Source organism: Corapipo altera, unplaced genomic scaffold (genome assembly GCF_003945725.1).
Source record: "Corapipo altera isolate COAL_440 unplaced genomic scaffold, ASM394572v1 61167, whole genome shotgun sequence".
Lineage (NCBI taxonomy): Eukaryota > Metazoa > Chordata > Aves > Passeriformes > Pipridae > Corapipo > Corapipo altera.
The window spans coordinates 1581563-1603774 of NW_020884949.1; the positions used below are offsets into that span (position 1 = coordinate 1581563).

General features: G+C 36.8%; 2 protein-coding genes across 2 annotated transcripts in view; both read right to left on the reverse strand.

Annotated features, from left to right (window-relative positions):
• LOC113956380 (transient receptor potential cation channel subfamily M member 6-like) overlaps positions 1 to 2131 on the reverse strand; it is a 34398-nt gene extending 32267 nt beyond the window's left edge. Inside the window, exon 1 of the mRNA XM_027662891.1 lies at positions 1670 to 2131. Coding sequence (XP_027518692.1) covers positions 1670 to 1698 — 29 coding nt within the window. The 5' untranslated portion in view covers positions 1699 to 2131. The remainder of the gene's footprint in view (positions 1 to 1669) is intronic.
• A 19476-nt stretch (positions 2132 to 21607) lies between these two features.
• The window catches only part of LOC113956381 (transient receptor potential cation channel subfamily M member 6-like), a 36388-nt gene continuing 35783 nt past the window's right edge, over positions 21608 to 22212 (reverse strand). The window contains exon 10 of the mRNA XM_027662892.1: positions 21608 to 21737. Within this exon, the coding sequence (XP_027518693.1) occupies positions 21669 to 21737 (69 nt within the window). The 3' untranslated portion in view covers positions 21608 to 21668. The remainder of the gene's footprint in view (positions 21738 to 22212) is intronic.

The following is a 22212-nucleotide window of genomic DNA, read 5'->3' on the forward strand; positions in this document are numbered from 1 at the left end:
AAACACTGTGAGGAATACTGCCAATATAGCACAAGATGCTTGTGTACAGATCTAATCTGACACTGAAGAAAAGTGCCACTCCTCCAGTGAGGTAAATCTGCTTAGCAACTTTCATTTAACAAAACAGCAACATGTGTCAGCAGCTAGTGCACTGAGAATGAGTGCATGAAAGCTGCCTAACAGATTCGATTCCTATTCACATTAATGGAACTTGGACAGAAGATATCACTGAAGTGGCTTTGAAATCTCAGCCATATTATTTAAACTTTAATTCACAGCCTAACTGAAAATTCAACATTGTCTACCTCTTTGGACTGGACTAAAAGTAGGTACCACGCTAAGGGAAGACTGTTAACAAAACAGTTCTGTGCACTCCCCCTAAACAAAATCCTGCAGCTACATGAGCCATTCTTCTGCAGGATACTCACTGGAGCTCTGATATTATTAAACACAACTGCTGTTGCACAGAATAATTTTCCATATCTACTATCATAGGCCCAAGCACAGGAAAGCAATGTTGTGGTTTCTGGCACTGTAATTTCATTTGAACTGTCATACTACACACACAGCGTATAGTCACAGAAACATCAGCTTTGCTTCTGAGAGCATAATTAAATATATTGCTCATACCCATTTTTCGTCCCATTTCTGGAACAATCAAATCACTATGCAGAAGATTTATCATATCATCATTGCTGAAGGTTTAATTCCAGAAATAATTCAAATTGCAATTTCACAACTGTGTAATATAAAATAATAGACTGATTCCTTGCCAAAATTTCAGGAAAGGGATTTTTAATTGGAAGTGGGAATAGAATGACTTTTGATAGTTCATTTTTCTTGAATATTAATCACTACATTTATTCATTTAAATTTTGTTTTAACCTACAGCTGACTTTTTCTTCCTCAGAAATGGTAGAACTCTAGGAAAAAATTATTAACTACTTGGGTTAGGCTGCTCTTATATATTACAGAGCTTGATCCACTACTAGGGGCTCCCTGTTAAAACTTGAAAGGTTAAAATTACTATAAAGACAGTGATTAATTACCATAGAATTAATACGAATTACTATAGAATTAGTATGAAGACCCTTCCTACTCAGGGATTAGTAATGACAGCAGACATTAAAAGGCAGTTTGTTTAAAAAACTACAGTTAGATTTCAGCCTAGAGCATAAGAAATTGCATCAAACAACAGGAAATTTCAAATTATTTGCTAAAGGAAGAGCATACTCCTACAGTCATTATTCTCTTCCCTTGAACACCTCCACTGATCTGCCAGCTTAAAACTTGGGCTACCCTATGATGAATGTTATATGGGTTCTCAGCACAACACATACAACTTTCAGGAACAAAATAAAATTACTTCAGAGCTGAATTAATGTTACCTTTTTTGCCAGTTGGAGTTGTCTGCTTTCACACAGTCAGACGCTTGTTAAATGGCAAAACAGTTTAGGTGTCTTCTCGCTATCCCTTTCTTTGCACTGTCTTGTTACCACCATTCTTTTTTTATTCACCTTACCCCCATGGAAGACATGGTGGTACAACACCCATTTATGGTAACAACGACCATTAACATGCCGTTGCTGGGGCATTTTTGGTGAAAGGCTTTTGAGAAGCATTGGCAGAAGCATTAGTTGCTTTTGCAGCAATATACCAAGGTACCTACTTAAAGAAAGCAATAAGCAAGTTGACCATGATGATGTATTGCACAAAGAGGTAGACAGCTTGGAGGAACGGTGTGAGGAAGGAGCCAGGAGGACAGTCTTCATTGTTTTCACAAACTGGAAATTAAGGACATACAGAGCATAGTTAGCATGGAAATCAGAGCAGAGCACAGCAATGGCCTGCGCTTCTCATTTGTCCCAGCAAGAAACAGAATAGTCCTCACTAATTTCACAGATACAGATCACTAAACTTCCAACTAAAAGGTCAACCTTCACCTAAAGGAAAACTGCAACCTCTTTATGCTACTACAATCCCATAGTTACCCTCGCAGTTCAGAAGCTGCAGACACCACTTCACACATATCAGTTCTTATTCCAGTCACTCCAATTTTTTGTTAAGGGGAAAAACGATGCAGCCGAAATGCATTTGAGAGATGGCACACACTCAAGCAAACTGAAATCCAAATCTTTGATCCTTAAAGCAAGTGGCAAAGCTTTCACAGACTCCACTGTGGAAAAGATAGAGCTCAAAGGCTGCTTTATCAGTACTGGAGTGATATTCATTTAGAGCTTCACACACAAAATCACATTGACTCATATGCAAAAAGATACATAAGGCTATGCATATTTGTGGGATGAAGCAACAAATAATAGAAATTAAGGGATCTCTTTTAATGTTTTTAAAATATCAAAATAAACATTTTTCAGTCCTTTTAATGTCTAATAAAATTTCAGACCTTTGAGGAAATTTTAACACACACTTATAAAGCAGTAGCTCTAAATTCAGGAGATATTCTGAGCATAAAAAGTCACTAAAGAAATCATAGCTTTATTTGGGAAGTGTCAAATTTCTAAAGGTTTAGCATTACTAAGTGATTAAGTGGATTAAATTGTGAAACTTAACAGCGTGCTTTCATTAAAAGAATTTTGACTTATATAACCAAAATACATAGTCATCATGTGACTGTTCAAGCAGTAATAATGGATGCAATATTCTAAATTATTTTAATGAATTGGGTCTGTGTTGAACTATGTAATTTAAATATATGCATCTATTTCCATACCTACTTGTCCATTTTAGGGATTATTTTACTTGTACCCATCACACAGTAGCATGAGAGTGTCTTCCATCGGTAATGCTGAAACACCTCCTGGAGTGCCCGGTTCTTCTGTCTTGCTCAGACAAGTTCAAAGCCATAACCAAGATACATTGTTTTTCCTATTTACATTGATTGGTTCTATTTTTCCTATGTTCACATGGTTTACCTGTTTAAGAATGATGCCAGGTAACTTATTTCTCCCTTTTTTTCCCCCACCTTAATTTTTTTCTTTTTTAAGGCAATTTTGTAGTCTTTTCTTCAAGAGATCAGCAGCTTTGTATTCATCTGACTAGAAATTCATTTCAATGCCAGATCCCCTGAGCACGAAGTAGCTAAATATTACTTCCTATGTGCTTTGCTCTGAGATTTGCAATATACTTAATTTTAAACACTACATTTGAAGAGTTTAGAGCTTACTTTATTTTTAAGAAAGAAACTAATATTCTCAACATTATTCATGCAGTATTACTCATTAAAGACATATATATGCTGGAATCAGAATTGTTTGAGAAAGAACAGGTAGTCAAAACTCTAGTAGTCCAAAGTAGGTGTGTTTCTGCATGTATTATATTTAAGCTGTTGAACTGTATTATGCAAATTACCTACCATCTATTTCTCCAGCATAGACCTCACCAAACATCATCCAGTAGGGCTGAAATACAATATCTCGTGCCAGAGTCCAAGAAGGAGGCTCCTCTGGTGAAAGAATTGCCTTTCGTGACACCCCAAAACTCAACAGAACTATGGCCATCATAATCACAATATAGAACATGTTTGCTGTCTGGAAGACATGTTTGTGTGAAAGAATTAGTTGTGTTAATTATATGTGAAAGAGACATACATTATAGGGAAATCTGCTTTTACAAATCAGAGTATAAAACAGAGGTAATAATCTAATATGTTGGAGAAAATAAAATATTTTATTTCTATGACCTGGACTACATGAACATTTTGCAGACATTAAAATCCTCCTGGACCAAAAAAGCCACAAGTCCTACTTGCTTCTTATGTCCCTCTTAGATCTTAAGCAAGATTTGAAAAATGCAGAGATCTTACGATGATGATTTTTCTCAGTGGTGTTTCTTTCAAACTGAGAGGAAAGAACACCAGTGAAAACTATTTTGCCTTCTAAAACTGAATTGGAATTACCATGAAAGAAAAAATGTAAAAGTATTAAGAAGGTAGACCTCAATAACGAAGTGAAATTACAATGGGAATTTGCACATGTCCCTCAAGACTAGGCAGCAGTTCAGCAGCAGTTCTTACACTAAAAGAGAAAAAAAATTAACTTTGATCTCTGATAAAATGGGATACAATTATTTTAATCAAGAAGTAAAATAATAATGAAACAGTTTCCAAGAACTAGGGGAACAATCTATACTATTGAGCCCATCTGCAAAAGACAGTGGCTTTTCTTCCATAATCAAGCTGGATAAGAAAATTAATTCAAATGCAACCCTTTTCTAAGGAATGACATAAAAATGGCTTTTTTGAATAAATTCACATAATTAATAAATTAAAGAAAAATTAAATCTGATTATGGTCAACTCACAAACAGAAGAAGTCACTGTATTTTCAGGTAACACATTTACTATGAATTATTAGGTGACCTGTCCTTTGACCATCACTCTTTTCTGTCACTTCTCAGCTTTACATATTACTGAACAGATGCCTTAACTACAAAAATACTGCTCCAAAGCACAATACTCACCATTTTTCCAATCATTGTCAGGTATGGGCCAGCATGCTGGTTCACAGCAAAAAGATCAAGGAGCCGAGTATACCAAAATATAATATCCAAGCAGTAAAGTAGCCTCCCTGCAGTTTGAACAGGGGGGTTGGACCAGCGCAAACCAAAACCAATCATAAACAGGATGATACCTATAGAATCAGTAAAATTCCAGTATTCATAAATCCACAACTTCACTTTGTGGCAGAATTTTCCAGGTTCTGAGATAAATACCTGAGTAGAACGTGAAAAAAGTCCACAATAAAATGCCATTAAAATCACAGATACATTATTTAACCTTTTCTGTCTGAACTATTTTACAATATTTGGGAATGTATCATTTCCCCCCCGCCCCTATCCCTTTTCTTTATTTCTGCTTTAGACTCATTAACTGCATATTGCCATTCACCATCAATGGAGGTTTGTACTTAAGCTATAGCATCATATTGCTCGAGTATGCCAAATAACTCTTCCTAAGGAAAAATGGATTCCAAACCTGAATCCATTCACTAAAGGGCACATACCTCAGCAGAAGAGAGCAGCCAGTATAGAATTGTTACTCATAGGTATCATTATAAATTAACAGACATTTTCTAAAAGGATAGTCATGACCTGCAGTGGCCTTTTCATAAACCCCTAAGTCATGGAAACTAACCTTGCTGATGGGAAAATAACTAATGCCTTTTACTTCAGACCAAAAATATAAAGAAAGATCCTTGTATTCCACCAAGGACACCTTAAAAAAAAGGAGTGCTGGCAACTAGCAAGGTAAAGAGTGAAATGTTCACTCCTTGAACTGTGAGATCCCCCAAAGGGATTTTAAGCTTCACTGAGCAAATGTGTGAATTGGAATCTTTGGGAGGCCATAAATAAAACCTTTGCACATTGCCGCAAGTGAGGCCAATTATGCAGTGTGTAAGGTCACACTGATAAGTACCAAGTAAAGGAGAGATTTTGAAATGTTATGCTCCGATCTTGCAAGAACATATGCATACAAACACATTAATGTAAACAAGTGATCTGGACTAACTCACATGACTAAGTAGTTGCAGGATCAGGGCCTAAGGCTTTAACAATTAGTTGATACAATCTAGAGAAATAGAGGTTTGCAGTTATATATAACAAGGCCCTCAGCAGTTAAAAGTTGCATGTGTAAGACAAAGTGTCCTACAAAGTCTTTGCCAACAGAACAGAACTAGAACATGGATAAAGAAAATCAAGTAGAAGACATCAATTTCAAACTGTGCAGTGAATGATAACGCTAGAAAGAAGAGCTGATGTTTCCACTGTCCCACCATCAAGATGATGCAAGAGTCCAACAGAGATTTCCAAATTTCAACATTTTTCTCATTTAGGGAATCCTGGTGATTTTTTCAATCTTATCTCATGCAGACACAGAACTTGCAAGTTTATCCAAGCTTCTATATACTTCCAGCATTTGTGCCAACCCTTGAAATCTTTCACCTCTCTCAATACTGCTGTCACAGTCTTCTGAGTGATCTGCATTAACATCAACTTCACTCAGAACTGTGGCTGATTTTTTGCTATTTATTCCTCTGGAAGTACAGCATTTCAAATATCATACAAAAGATAATTCACATTACTATTGTTTACTATGTGCTAATTTTACAGTGAAGTTGGCTCAGATATAATAAATTGGGAAATATATAGCTCCATTTGTCCCCACACTCAGGTTTGGAGAGCAAGTTGTGTCCAGAAGCTTGGGTCTAATCAACGGCAAATAATTGCAATCAATTTTGATTGAAATATCATTTTTCTGTGCTCAATGTATCCAGCATTAAAAGCGGATGGTGGTTTTTTTCCAAGTTCATTTATAGAAGGTCAGTTAGTCTTGAGGGAGAGCCCTAGATTTTGCTATGAATAATACCTACTAATTCATAACAATGTCCACTCTCAATTCCCTGTATAATTCTTTCCTTTGTTAAATTCTATACAAAAATAATGCAGGATTTGGCATTCTTCAGATTATGGTATTCTCTGGGTTATGATATATCCTCTACAGATGAGAAGAGTGAATGGAAAAGCTTACCTCCCTGACTTTTTCAACAGCAGTGGTGAAAATATAAATGCTAACAAGCCATTCTTGCACACTTGGTCTTGGTCCCATCTTCACCAACACAGTATAAGTAAAGAGCATGAGGAATGCCATGTATGACATCTACAAAAGACAAGGTATATAATCCATATGCACAAAAATCTCCAATAAATTTCTGCAAACATAGTAATAGGTGATTAACCTGAATATATGTATTCAAACTACTGGAGCACTGTCAAATGTTTGAATGTAAAATCTTTATTCTAGTTCTCCAAAGCTTTGTTTTATTTTGTTTTGTTTTTATGGGAAAGTCCTTAAACACCATTTGGAAATTGCTACTATAGCACTGAAAAAATAGATAGGAGCAGAAAATAAACTATTGCAGCACATGTTCACCCCATATATGAGACAGACTATTTCATCTTGGATGTTGGACAGAATGGTCCCCAGAGGTCCCTTCCAACCCTAACTATTCTGTGATTCTGTTCTGTGGTCTGCACACTATGCACTGCAGTCCTATGCTTTTATCCCAACCTTCTATAGGAGGTTACAATTCTCAAAGTTATATAAATCACTGCTGGTTAATCAGTGCCTTCCAAAACCCAGGAAGAACAATATGAGGTGGAAAACATGCTGTAAATGTATCTGACATAAGGGATTAGCAATCTATAAAGCAGTTAAGCACAGTCCGTTAAAGGAGTAAACATTTATGCACACGGTGGTCTGACCTAATGGGCAGCCTGATCTTAAACATCCTGAGCTCTACTGACACACGGTTACTTAAACCGATTTAATAAATGCATATTTTTCTGTAGCAAATGATCTCCTATAGATTAATATTCACTCTTTCAGAAATAGTTCCCAAAGAAAGGGACATAAATATCTGTGAGATACTAAAGGTATTAAGGCCAGCTTCAAATCTGTCTCTACATGTGCAATTGACCACTGTAAAAACCTGTGCTTGAGCTTTTCTTTAGTTCCTTATAATTGTTTTTCTGTTGTCTTTCTTTTTGTTTGTTTTAACACAGTTAGATGACTTTAGTAGAAAATCTTTCCACTTAATTGCCAGAGAAATATTCAAATATCATCCCATCTACACCTACCAGTGACTGCAAAGTAAAAGCAGAATTAAGTGGCATTTGAAGGATCAAAGGAAGGATTTGTCAATCCAAGTTCTAGTATGATCACTAACCGTGTGAAACCAGAACTTGACAATTGGTGCGTTGTAGAACTCATAGATTTTTCTAGTGCCAGGTAGGTCTCCTTGTCCACCATCTACTTGGCTTTCACCAGACTTCTGAGCAAGCTTTTCCACATCATAATCCTTCTTTAAAAGAAAACAGCATTTTAAAAGTAAGAAACAACAGTCTATGATTGCAAAGGTAGTGTTGTTTCAGAGGGAAAACAGACACAAATGTCTAAACTTTGCTCTGGTCTAAACCATTACTGTAGCTTGCTTTATTCTGGTTACAACCACCTCATTTGCAATTATTACCATGCACACTTTCCCACCAGAAATACTAATTTACTCTTATGACTACGGACAGTAGACCGGGTGTCAGCAGACCTGAGTCCACTCCTATTTCTGCCACACATTTCTTTAAGTCTCTAAGCATCACATAATCACTCTGTGTCTCACTTTCCCCATCTGTAAAATGTATATAAATAACAACTTCCATTCAACATAACTGTGTTAGCTAGAACTCCACTAACACTTGTGATTACATTCTGAAAAAAGAACATCACATTTCTGCTCATATATACAGTTGCATAGCAAATGTCAATACAGTGAAATTCTAAATACGGAATCTAATTGTTATTTTTGCTGTATTTTACATCTGATTAGAAGATAAGGTTGAAATAAGTACTCTCTAATGAAGATCTGCCTACGCAATATAGAGATAATTCCCTTATTTTCTTCAGTAAAATAAAAACAGACACCCAAGAAAGCAAACATACTTCATTTTGTATCCACAATTTGTTTGAGTACACCTCTGAAAGTTCAAATATCTGATTGCTGCTGAAGCCTAAAATAAGCTGCAGACATAGCAGGGGGCAACTGACAAAACCAGAAGGTGCTTAAAGGAGTTTTCAGTGATGAAGGAGGGAGGCCCGAGGGATGCACACACACTTTGCTCAATTTGTTAGAGAACAGTGCTAACAACGACAAGTTTACTTGTTCGAACTATGGGCAAGGCTGAGGGAACCAAACTAACTTGTTCAGTTTTGTTTCAATGTTGGCCAACTGTCTTGGCTAATATCAGTTCTAAAACTTATTGCTACTAGATATCTACAGTACAGAACTTTTTATGTAATGTATTTATCCCTATTACACAAAGTTTCCTTGAGTTATCGGGGGGGGGGACGGACGGATTTTTTTCATCACATTAAACTTGAAAAAGGGCTAAACCACAGAATTTGATATACAGAATCATCTCAATATGTTAATATCAGATCTTCCTAGGTGAAGAAGAGAATACACTTCATGAAAGAGTGCGATTTCCAGCTGCAGCTGGTCATTGGAATTGTGAAAGATGCTCTATAAGGCATATGTGCACTGCTGAAATTGTATATTTTTCTATATTATTTCCTATAAGATTATTTAAGAAAAATCATTAGCTCAGACTTGTGCTTTAAACAATTCTCTAATAGATAAAATCAAAAGTTAAGCTTATTGCTAGTCCAGGAAGGGAGTAGCCCTATCTGCGGCAGATCAAAAAGAGTACTTATACACATTTCCCTGCAGCCTTCTGCCAGACTGCAGGGGTAGTCCTACTGCAAATAATTACAACTGTCCTGTCCTCTGTATCATAGCTGTTACCTAACACAAAAAAAAATAATTTTTGAATCATGTTAGACAAAAACCACAGGAGAGAATGGCTTTGAGCATTTTTCTGCATCACAGAAAAAAATGTGGCAAAAATAAGTCTACCCAAAGTCCTCAAAGACAATCTGTCCTCTTTTATTGTACACAAATTGAAAGTTAAATGAGAAGGTCCCAAGCAATCTACAATATTTATCTGCTGTAAGGTAAGCAGAGAACAAAAAGTTGCCTGACAGCTCTCACTTAGCAATCATGTTTTCATGGGTTAGCACCTCATCAACATTTACCCTTTGGCATAGAAATTCTCCATGTCTGTCCATGTCTAGCTCAGACTGAAAATTTTTGGAAATTCTCAGCTCAAGGAATGTGTGGTGGAGAATGAGAAAGGGCATTAACAGAAATCTTGGAGAATTCTTGAAGATCTCAAAAGGCAAAGACATCACCTCACTTATGCTGGAGACTCCTCACCAACAAGCGTAAGAAGGACTTTTGCACAACCACCTGTCTCTGCAGCGTGTTTTGGCACTTGCTTCAGATGACTAAACCAAAAGCACAGTGCTTCCCTTTAAATAGCTTTAAGATGCTTTAAACAGCACCTTTGCTAGGCTCAAGGAATGCAGAAGACACCCTGTTTTTCATCAAGTAAGAAAGGTGCTAGACAGGTGCTAGACCTCTGGAAGGGTACGATGTAATTCAGGAAACAAAACTACAAGGAGAGAGTAAGAGGGAAGGATGGTCATGGAGAAGGGGAGAGGCTGAGGGTGAGATGCAGAGTATTGGACACTGGTCAGGCAGAATGGGAAGGAGGACTGAGTTGGAAAGGATGGGACCGGGACTGTCACAGTTCTGCTGTTTCCCTGCCCACCCAGGCAACCTGAATTGAGTTTTATAGTTGTGATTTTGCATATGACATGAAATCTTTCTTAGACTATTTGGTATACAAGATTACATTGGTACACACGATTACATAGGTATTTATCTGCAGCTTGAATAGACTTTGTGCCCTAAAAGACCTGCAACTGACAGATAAGTATAATCTCAATATACTTGTGTGAGGTTGGGAAGGATTTTCTCATTATGACCAGTATAGAAGTGACATCCAGGACAGATGAAGCAACTTGCCCAAGTTCACATCAGTCTGTATCCAAACCAGGGATCTAATGCCTACATCATGAGAACTGGGTTCCAGCACTTTCAGCTGATGACCATCTTTTCCCTCCTTAGAATTATACTGTGGTAAACAAAGTCTGGCACTCAAATTATAATCATCACAGACTAACCAGAGACAAAGTATCTTTAGAGCTGATTGGGCTCTGATCCCCATGATACCACGTGAACTGGTGGAAGTCTTGAGACTGAGGAACATGAGACATTTCTGCCTTGCTTTTAAACTCTAGCATCAGGATGGCAGGAGGCAGGAGAATACTCATGATGACCTAAAAGAGAAACACAAGATTCAGGAAATTATTTCAGCACAAATTAATTGCTCAATAGACCTGAAGCCACAGTCAGCCATATATGGTGTCAGCACAAACCCAGCACAATTCCACTGGCCTGGGAGGAAGCCACTGGTGCTGGGAATCTGTGTATCACACTCTGACAGCCTCTGTAGGAGTGTATTGTTCTTGCCTGTTTTGTGGCTTTCAAGAGTGCCATGGTATCTGGGGATGCTTACGATACTGCTTCCTATGTTCAGAGAGCATTACTCCCATCAGCAGCTCTGCCAGAGAACGAGTAATGTGCAGAAGCAAGAGCAGGTAAGGGGGGACTGAAGGGTGCTAAGAGAATGGGAACATAATAGGAATAGGAAAATAAATCCTCCCTCCTAATGTCATCCCATAGGTGCTTTTGCAAAGAAATAAACCAGAAGCAAGTACCGTTTCCCCTCCCTGCCTTTCTTTTGTTTTCCATATGTGCACATTCCAACACGTGCTTAAACACAACTGTCTGAAGCTGCATTAGCCATGTTCATAAACAACAAAACAAGCATAAAGCATCTAAAGAGCTTCTAAATACTCAGAAAAAGCTAGAGTTGTGCTACCTTAAACCAGGAGTTCTTCCGCATCTTCAAGCGTCCCATCCACATATCAGTCAGCAGCATCTGTGTGCATGTATGGGATATGAAAGGCCGCAGGCCTACAGAAACCGCTAGTTTCAAACAAGTTGAGTTGCTCCAGTTTTTCAGTTCATAGGTCAGCAATTTCATGGCCATCTGCTCATTTTGTTTGAATGCTTTGTCCAGCACATCTAAGGCAAGCTGCCCAAATTCCCTAAAGCAGAAAAGAATTAACAGCTAATATAACAGGGATCTATCCAAACTCAGAATCATTGCTGCAAAGAGGTTGTTGTGAATACTCTCGTAACTAAAGTTCAACTAGAAATCTGAGTAAGCATGCCTTCTCCCATTTTTCTCATTGCTTTAACAATATAACTAGTGAAAACCATTTTAGGGAGTAAACTTAACCATTTATTCCTAATCACAAGGTTTAGAGTCATCCTGTTTTCTATTTTTTTATTTGTTTTGTTCTTAAGCTCTCTCAGTGATCAAAATGGACCCTACGAAATTCTGCGTATATCCTTCAACAGATTCATCACCACTGTGGGCAAGCGCTGCAGGCAGTTGCAGAAGTCTCTTCTATTAGACAGGCTTTAAAACATCTCTGTAGGCAACACTCTCCAAGGAAACTACAATTCCTTCAAATTAAGCTTTGGAGCTGCATACAGAAGAAGGCAGTACATTTTTATTGTACTTTAGGCATGAAGTCTACAAAGCACAAAATATATTACTAACAAGAAAAACTATCAGAAAACACTAACTGAAAATTGCAAACCTGAAGAAAATTCTTTGTCTACTTTCCTTTTATTCACTCAATTATTTCAGGATACATTTTTCATTTAGTCTTACACAGAGCAGGATTTTAGCACTGATTTTAGTTCGTTCATTACTACTTGTTACAGATTTGAAAAGTCCAATACCTGTGTGCCATATGCCTTCTTAACAAACTGAACTGTAAGGGAAATTTCAGCCTTTCACTTGACCATTTAGCAGACAGAGAGCCATGCTTTACTTACCTATAATTTCATTTTCAAAAAAGCATCTAGGGAATATACAAATAGCTTTTCTTTAGCTCTCAACCAGACTGCACACCAATACATAGATCCATTATATAATACTGATAATTTCTTTTATACTCCATAGTCCATGACATCACTAACCCTATAAACTCTTAGTGGATTAGGAAAATATCTAACCATTCCAAGCACTGCAGAACTTTATTAACTGAAGGGAGAACTCATACTTTGAATACTTCTTCAGTTCTTCTGAAGTATCATCCACCATGTTGCTCTGTTTAGCTTCACGTGCCATTGCCCTGTAGAGTTTACAAGCTACAACAGCTTTGACCATGGCTTCCTCTCCATGCTTCCAGAAGAACATTGCCATCTTCTGTCTTTTCATTAATACTGCCCAAACCAGGAGGTCATTATAGGGGTAGATAAAGCCAGTTGACTCATAATTCTCTGCATAGTTTATATCCTCTTTTAATTTCTTCTTATACTTATGGAAAGCACTGGATCTTTCCTGTAAATTTGTTAAAAAAAAAAAAAAGAAAGAAAATCCCAACAAATGATTGAGATTCAGATTCATAAGAATAAACGGCACACAAATCTGAATTGTAAGTATTTGATATTGCAAACAATTGCAATTGTTTGATAACTATATATATTTAAGTCATAAACCACAAGCTAGGATCATGTTCAGATTACCAATGCTAAGAAGCTGGTAATACTAGTGAAGGAAAAATACTCCTTGCTCGGTATCCATGCCTTTTATAGCTTCCTTTTCCAGAGTGTTGGGCATTCTCCAAACCCTGTGACTCCAAGATCCCCAAGTCTAAAGTAAGCAATTATATTACCTTGTATTTGTAAGGCTGTGCTGTTCTGAAGAACTGAGAATGCAAAGTACTTTCAGTAGATCCCATTCCACTATTCATCCGATTATTCTGATGAAAGGAATGAGATCGGCTCTGAGAAAAGCTGGGGAGTACTCTCTAGATCCAAAGGCATACCACAAAACACAAGGAAAGAAACACAAATTAGATATGATTTTGTGCCTGTAGATATATGCTTGTACTTTCTGACTGCAATACTGCATGTAGAAAACTGATGTTATTCAAAAACTAGTGAGTCAGTAATCACCATAACTACCACTGGAGCTTATACAGTAAAGGAAAAAATAGCCTGTTTCGCATCTTAGTTAAAAAAAATATATATTTTTCTGAAACTCTGAATTCAAAATATTGATTTTCCAAATAGCATCCATCAGTTAAAACAACAACATAGACTAGAATAATCCAACTGGAAGCTCTTCTGAGTGCCAACCTTTTTTATAAAGTGCCATAAGTCCTTTGGAAAACAGAAGTCTCTGAATTTTCTGCTGCTTGTTTCCTTTAAACATCTAGCATCCCCAAAAATTTTGTTCAGTGTTGACACAGAGGGAAGAATGTTACGAGCTGAATCACTAATGCTCTTTCCTATAGTACTTAGTTATATGATTATAAAGTTTCATCCATTCCTGTTAAGGTTATATTTCATCAGCAAACAGTGAAAAGTGTTACAACTGCTCACACATCTTTTTTTAAGCATTGTATTAAACTAGTGACATACAGGAAACTTTTTCTCTGTTTCTGTTCACTACAAGTAACAGTTTTCATTATTTCTTCTCATTTTCCCTGATCCTCCTGAAATTCTTCTCTTAGTCATGAAAGCAGTTCATGGGGATGATAGGGTTTTGTTATTTGTTTTTTAACATGTGGAACTACTTCAATCAAAGTCCAGTTCTATTATAAAAACTGGGCAGAATTTTTATGCAGTGATGTTGGCAATGATATTCAGCTAATTTATTGAGAAGTTTAGGCTGTTTTTAAGTTACTGGTTTTGGAAAGTCAACAGGGAAAATAATGACACACCCTAAGTCTAGTTCAAGGCATGTGGAATTCAGTATTTCTGTGATGTGGTTCAAGTTGCAAGAACAGAAACATGCAACTGCTTCAGAAAAGGGAAAACGATGGTTGGCACAGTCTTCTTGATCTTTATTAATGGATGACAGACAAAGAACACAACCCAACTACTGGACACAAAGGTAAATTTACTGAATTAATAGTTAATTTAACAATTGGTACTCTTAGGGACTTGTCTGTTTTATTTGCAACCTCCCCACAGCTGGTAAAGAGATTCATAAAACAGACAAGTCTGGCATACCTTTAACTGATGCTCTTCAGGCAAACCACAATGACAATCTGAGCTATTTTCAGGTGTCACATTTTGGCTTTTCTTGAAGACCAGTGGTAGTAATTTTGAAGAAATTACCTTATGTTTTCTGTAGAGATCATTGTAGTGAATTCGGAAATGCTTCCTTGTGTAGCTGCTCTGATAAGCTTCACCAAGGAGGTACTCTATTACCAGTCCAATATCAATCAGTGATATCTTGTAATCCAAAGGAAGGGTATTCTGAAACACCAAATGTCACAAACTTTTCATGATGCTATTACATACCACAGTCAGCCATGTCAGAGCCCTACTAAGAGGTAGTCTGGAAAAATGTGCAACTGAGAGTTCCTGCTCTCAGGAAACTGTATACATTCATTAGGCATATGGAACTCCCCTGGAAAGAGAACACAGGCACATCCCATTTTCAGTTCACTGCACACATGTTGCATAGGGACATATACTGCATGATCCCAAGACCGGCTTCATTCAACTGTGAGGGTAGTTGTTCTTCAGGACAATCACGAACATCAGAGAGACAGATAAAAATCTTCTCCTCATAACAAGAGACAACTAGCATGAGGTGATTTGGTCTTTAAGCTCATTCATTAATTAAAAATCAAGAAGTAGCTGAAGCATGTATTTAATCTTGCAGATAGTTCCTGGAGACTGGAAATCCCTTGTAAAGGCTCAAGACTGTCTCTTGTCAACTAGGACAGAAACTGTATGTGCATTAGCTCTACCTTCTGAATCTCTCACCACTTCTGCTTAAAGTAGCTTCACTGTCCTTCCCACACCCTTTGGTTTGTGACAAATTCTCTGAAGAACAGATTATTTTCCACATAGATGTGAAAATTATTGGTGAAACCTTAAAGTGCAAGTCTTTAAAGTGAAAAATGGGCCTGTACATAAATAGGATCTGAGACATTATGTATTCCTAGCAGTACATGCCTTTCAGACTGTGAAAAGTCTTTCTTCTGGACTGAGGGTTTTTTTCAATAGACTTCAATAGCAAGCCTCAGTACAGTCAGCTAAGGCCACCCAGCCTTGAGTAGCATAAGGCTTCAACATGTTGAACACTCTAGGACAAAAGCACATCTCACAGAATGGAGCTTTTCAGCTCTGTCATTGAGAGTTAGTTAGGTAAATATTTCTGACTACCTATACTTGTAGATACTTCTCTGCACTAAGCCTCACATTTTATGATATTCGAGTAGACTGCAATGTATCTCCATTCAAATGAAGCAGCATCAAAGGTGGTGACCCTAATGGAGAAAATATTCTGAAATCCATGATCACATCACTCTGGTGACTGTCCCACCTACTGTGTCACCATAGTAGACTGCAACTGCATGACTCATTAACAGAGCACTTACGCGTATTAACAGAAGCTCCAGTGAAAAAGGGTTTACAGCATTTAGCTATGAGTGCAGATCCCAAGTAAATTTAGCTTACACAATGGCATAGAAAGTTTTGATATTGTGCAGATAATTTTTACATAAATTCCATTAATATATATTAAGTGCCAAAAGTTTCTCTTCAGATCACACGCTGAGTTTTCCCGAAGTGTCCTGAGATACATACAGGGCATGGATTTTAGGAGAGGGGTCATATCAATTACTTCAGTATCAGTGAGGGAGACAGATTTTTCAGCTTGGATAAGTTAGATGTTTTTTCAACACTGAGCTCTTCCAGATCTTTCACATAAATCAGACCTTGAATATGCTCATCAATAAGGGAAAATACACAAAACAGTTTGTTATGGAGACTAGAATACCATACATCTATCTAAAGAACCATAAATGAGATTGACATGAAAATCACCCACAATAATAAAATCACACCACAAATACAACAGAACTGTGCAAAGATTAGGATTTTATCTTAGCATTCATACCCTGGAAAGAACTAGCCAATTAATCTATTTTTGGATCTAGGAATCCCCTGCAGTGAAGTCGAGATGCGTAAGTAACAGCTCATCCCTTCCTGGCTAAGCAGTGCTGTGAGGTACAACAGATAACAGAAGCATGAAATAAATTACTGATGTACCCAAATAACAAGGCTGACACTAAATTACTAATGGAGCCAGTTCTACATGCAGTAGTCATCCACTGCCACCCTCTGTTCTCCTAGGCAAAGCAACACTCTAAAACAACATTATATTTTGTCACAGTATCTTTTTGTTATTGCTCAACAAGGAAAGAATATTTTAGCTTGGGGGAAAAAAGGAAAACCCTAAAACAATGACAGTAGTTATTGCACTAATTCACTAAGTCTTTTGTACAATCACTTCATAATGTCACATTAGTAATTTGAGAAAGAGAGTCTGATCTACACAAACTGCTTGACTTTGAAACTAAAGTACAGGATCCTTGGGAGTCTCAATAGAAGTGTGCTAGTTAATTTCTTAGGGGATCAGTGGGATTAAGATAAAACCATTTAGCAGATATAGGACCATAATAATGAGCCCATCACTTCTATTCCTAAAATTTCCCTGTGTTATCTAATAGCAGTGTGCCAGTGGACACTGAAGTTCTAAGCTACCATTTTTGCTCCCCAGCTTTTCCTATGTCTATTACCTGTTTCACATCTCGAACTAGGTGATATAAAAGTAGATTTGATGGTCCTTGTTTCTGTGGTGTGAAAAGAAAAGACAGTAAACAAACATGCCACTCTACATTAGAAAATCAATACAGTAAAAGAAATCAGCTAAAAAATCTTCAAAATAAGCTACTGCAATTGAAGCTCTCCTCATTTAACATCTACACACAAGTCTCTTCAAAAATATTTCAACACTAATCTGCAACACATCTACTATCTTAAATCATGACATATTCTAGAAAGAAGCTGATATAGCTTTGGTCTAAACAACATAGCATTTTCAGCAAGACAAGCATGTCTTTACCGGATTTAAATCTGAACATATTTCTCATAAGCTTCCTGTGAATACTCAGTCTGGTTTAAGACAGTGAATCAAAAATAACTAGCTGGTACACCAACCCAAAAATCCCACATTACAATCAAAAATTAGCAAAACCCATTAATTTCCAGTTGTACACTGGAATTCCAAATACTCACCGTATTGTAGAGTTCTTCTAAACGAGATATGGTAAGAAAATGGTGCATGTTCACTCCATGCTCTATTAACAGCTTCACAAAATCCACGCGGTCCATCACTAAAGCATCCAGCATTGCCTGTTCCAAGGCACCAACCTCCAAATGGACAGAGTTGGAGGAAAAGCTTAGAAAATTACATTTGGAAATAAATAAAACATTCCTGAACAGCTAATAATCCCTTTACCAAAATGACTATGTTTCTTTAAAGTGTAGAGTACAAAAGAAAAATATGCAGGAGGAAGCATCTGTGTTAAAATATCCAACAAAGAGGAGAAGCAAAACTGAGTTACCATAAACCCAACATCTGCAGAGACCTCTACGAATGTAACTTTACAACTAGACTCTGATAATACATTCTCTACTCTCTAAGTCACTTCAAACGCCAATGTAGGATAATGCATAGGGTGGAGGAAAGCCTTTCTTTTGACATATGACAAAAGATATTTCAAGATACTCTATTTCAAAATCTCTCTATAGAACTGAAATTTCTTTAAAGTAGACTTTTTTCAAATAAGAGGCAACATGTATTAGAATAAACTCTCTTAAAGAAACCATGAAACAGCAATCTACCTACAATAGTGTCCAAACAGTGAAAGCACTGTACTCATGGCACTTGCGCAGAGCTCAGCAAGGTTTCTACATTCAAAATAGCAAAGGAGTTAGACATAGGAGGTTCATATAAATTCATATAAAGTTTTTCTACAGAACATATATGCACAGGAAATGCAGTGGCGTGAGCAGAATGAGGAGGATGGCACTGGGGCAGGTGTTACTCCTAGCCTGAAGTTAGTCCTTTCTGCGTACATATTGACATTTGACAGAAATTATGTCAAAAGATGACCAACAAATATGACAGAATTTTCACATGTAAAAAGAATACTTATGCACTGATCCTTAATTATTGGTGTTTCTTCCAGAAATATCTCAGAGTGACTGACCATTCTTGTATTAAATTTCTTGTAGCAGTCATTCCTTGAGCTGGCAGTGTGTCTGAAGAGGTTTAGGCAGCTATTCGGTAACTACTAGAATGACATTCTTTGGTGTGAAGTCCATTTGAGATTGAGTTGACATTTGAGCAGAAACATAATTACAGCTCATTACAGTCTTTACCTTCTGAACTTCTAGGACCAGAGTTCTAAAAGAAATGGCCACAATCTGTGCCTAACTGTGCATGTTTCCTTGAAACACTTACATAGACAGAAATATACTAAGACTCTACAATCACCTAAAAATTGCTGCTTAAAAACATAATTCAAAATTTGAATACACAGTCACAATAACCCTGCAGAAGCTGTAGCCTCTGATGATTGCAGGTCCGGCAGTTCCTGACAGTCAGAGGGTTACACCTCTTTAATTAGAAAGCAACTAATTTAAAGGTGTAACTTAAATACTGTGCTTATACTTTTTTTTCAGTGCAAAAAGAAAGTAGTTGTTATTTAAGATTATTTTTTTCTGCTCAGTCAAAAGAAAAACTTTCAGGAGTATATGTCATTTTAATTTTTGCTTGGAGAAGCAACAGATCTGAGGCTTATTTATTATGAGATCTTTATGTCTTACTGAAAGTGGGGAATATAGTCATTATTTGACAATGGCTTTTCATATCAAATGCTGCTGAACAATTGTACTGAAATAGATATGAATAGGTACACAGATTTTTTTCAAACATATCAGAAGCAGAGAAGTGGGAGTAGGGGTCCTGCCAGTGGATCTATAAGGTCAGAGGATAATCAGAGTATAAAAGAAACACGTAAGGTTATTGCAGACACAGTAAACTAATTCACTGCCTCACTGCTCACTACAGAACAGTTTGGGAAAGTTGTATACTTGAAGCCGTTCTTTATGGCAGATAAATCTGAGGAACTGTGTCAAATTGAAGCATCGGTAGAAAAGACTATAGAAGTCATCCATAAACTGGTAGCAAAATGTATTCACCTAAGAGTTCCAGAGAACTGAAGTACAGTTGAATTCAACCCCTGTAACAGCATCATGGAAGACAGTAGAAAATGGGTAAATACAGTAGAGTAAGTGGAAGCAAGGTTAAAATTCTAGCAGAACTACCTTCTCAAGGCATGAATACAAGTTAGAAACCAGTAAAAAAAGCATACAACCTATAAGGATTTATCCTTAGGTAATTATTCTTAGATAGTTATCTTAGATTTATTCTTAGATAATTATCCTTAGATAAATAGAGAACAACCTGTAAAATATTAGTATTTCACTAAATATCTAAATTAGAAAATTGAGTACAGTGCTGGTCTGCCTGTCTCAATAGACGACTTTTACATCTGAAAAAAGCACACAGAAGAGCAGAAAATATGGTCAGAAAAATGGGAAAACTGAACAGATACTCACCTTGGAAGAGCCAGGAATAAAGAGGCTGAACTGTTCAATAGTTCTCTAAACTCTTGTGTGTTAAAGAGGTGGGGACTAGGAAGATGTTACGCCTTACTTCCCATACACACAGAATCATTGAATCACTTAGTCTGATGATCTTTAGATCATCAAGTCAATCTGCAAACCTAACACTGACGAGTCCATCCCTAAACCATGTCATGAAGTGCCACATCTCTACATGTCTTTTAGATAGTTACAGGAATGGTGACTCAACCACACCCTGTGTAGGCTGTTCCAAGGGTTGATAACTGTTTTGGGGAACAAATTTTTCCTAATATCCAATATTGAATTCATGGATGTTTAATTGTAGATATCTCAGGCATAATCCTCCTTCAGCTTTATATACCACAGGAAAGTATGGGCTGGTGACAAAAAATTCAGGTCTCTTGTTGTGGTAAACAGTCAGCTATGGCCACTCATATATATATATACAACTGTATCTTTTTCAAAATTTACATTTTAAAGAAGAAGACACACTTGGGACTGGAAAAATCAACCTTGTAATTCTTGGCAGGGAAAACTTAGGAAGTACTTCTGGGATCATCAGATATTATTTCTTGAGCAAAATACTAACTTTTATAAAAATGGGAAAAACATGTTAAGGCATATAGAGTTTTATATTTGTCATATATAAAAATCATGTTATGTACATAAAAAAACTTGCTAAGGGAGGTTATACTTAAATACTGGATTACACCTGAAAACTTGGAAACCACAATTTATGGGATTGATTTAATTCCTACTTTATGTTCTTTCACATAGATATAGTTAATGTAGGTCTAAATCATGGCTTGCCTTCATTGTGGGTATTCCTAAGAAACGGTCTCTAAGATAACGTTACCACAGTTAATTTTACCTTTTTTTTAACCTGGTGATTTACACTGTGATTTCTGTATTTCTGTCTAGAGCGAGGAAAATAGATGCAACATTCCTTCAGAGCTTACATCTTTGGAGAAAAGAATGTTTTGGGCTAAAATGAAATATCCCTGACAACTGATAATTGTCAACTCCTCTCTGGAGAAACAGATGAGATCTGATGCGCTCTGCAGTTGAATATTCCATAGTTTTATGTATAATGTCCCTCCAAAATCACAGCAGGTTACAGGACACTGATTCCAATCATTGAACTATTTCTTAATTAAAGTTTGACAAATGTAAATCATGGAAAATTAGTCATCATAGTAAAGTGTAAAGACATTGTGAAAAATAAAAGGTAATTGTACCTTCCAGTGTTGTCCATAAATGAGTACGTGTTTCTTGGCAATATCTAGCTGGTTCCATGCCAATGCCAAATCTAGCTGATCTGAAGTAGACATATTTGTACCTAGGAAACAAGTAAAGGATCTAGCAGTTTTCACACATTAATGTCATTCCTTTGCTTTGAACAGGCAAGTCAATGAGACTCTATATCAGATAAAAATAGGTCATATTTTTCAATACCTTTCAAGAGTGCAGTCAGAATTGCCAAATCAATGTCCTGCTCATCTTCAGACTCCGCATCAAATATGGTTATCTGTTAGAATTGCAGAAGTATACTATTTGAGGTGAGGCAGAGAAGTCTGTAGTTATTTCTTCTTGGTATGGGCTGTGGTAGATTAAATTATACACATTTCAACACAAACAATGCCAAAGGCCCAGACATAATTTTCCTTTGTTTCAGACAGAAAATGCACCATTTTGGTTTTTAATGCAATGGCATCTCAGGCAAACTGGAATCAACCTACTGCATGAGTCTCCATGAGTCTATTTCCTTTTGATCAGCCTTTAAAGCTGAGAAATATAGAAATGTAACATGTTTGATATCCACTCAGTTTTCAACTAGAAAACAGACACTCAAATAAAGTAAAACAAAAAATACTAAAAACATATTGGGTAGTTTCCATTTTAGTGATCCTTGCTACAGTTGTCATTACTCCTACAATAAATACTTGGTACTCCATCATATTTGAAAAGCTGTGGCAGACTGGTGAATTTCCCAGTAACTGGAAAAGTGGAAATATAACTACCATTTTTAAAAAGGCTAGAAAGAAAGACTTGGGAAACCATAGACCAGTCAGTCT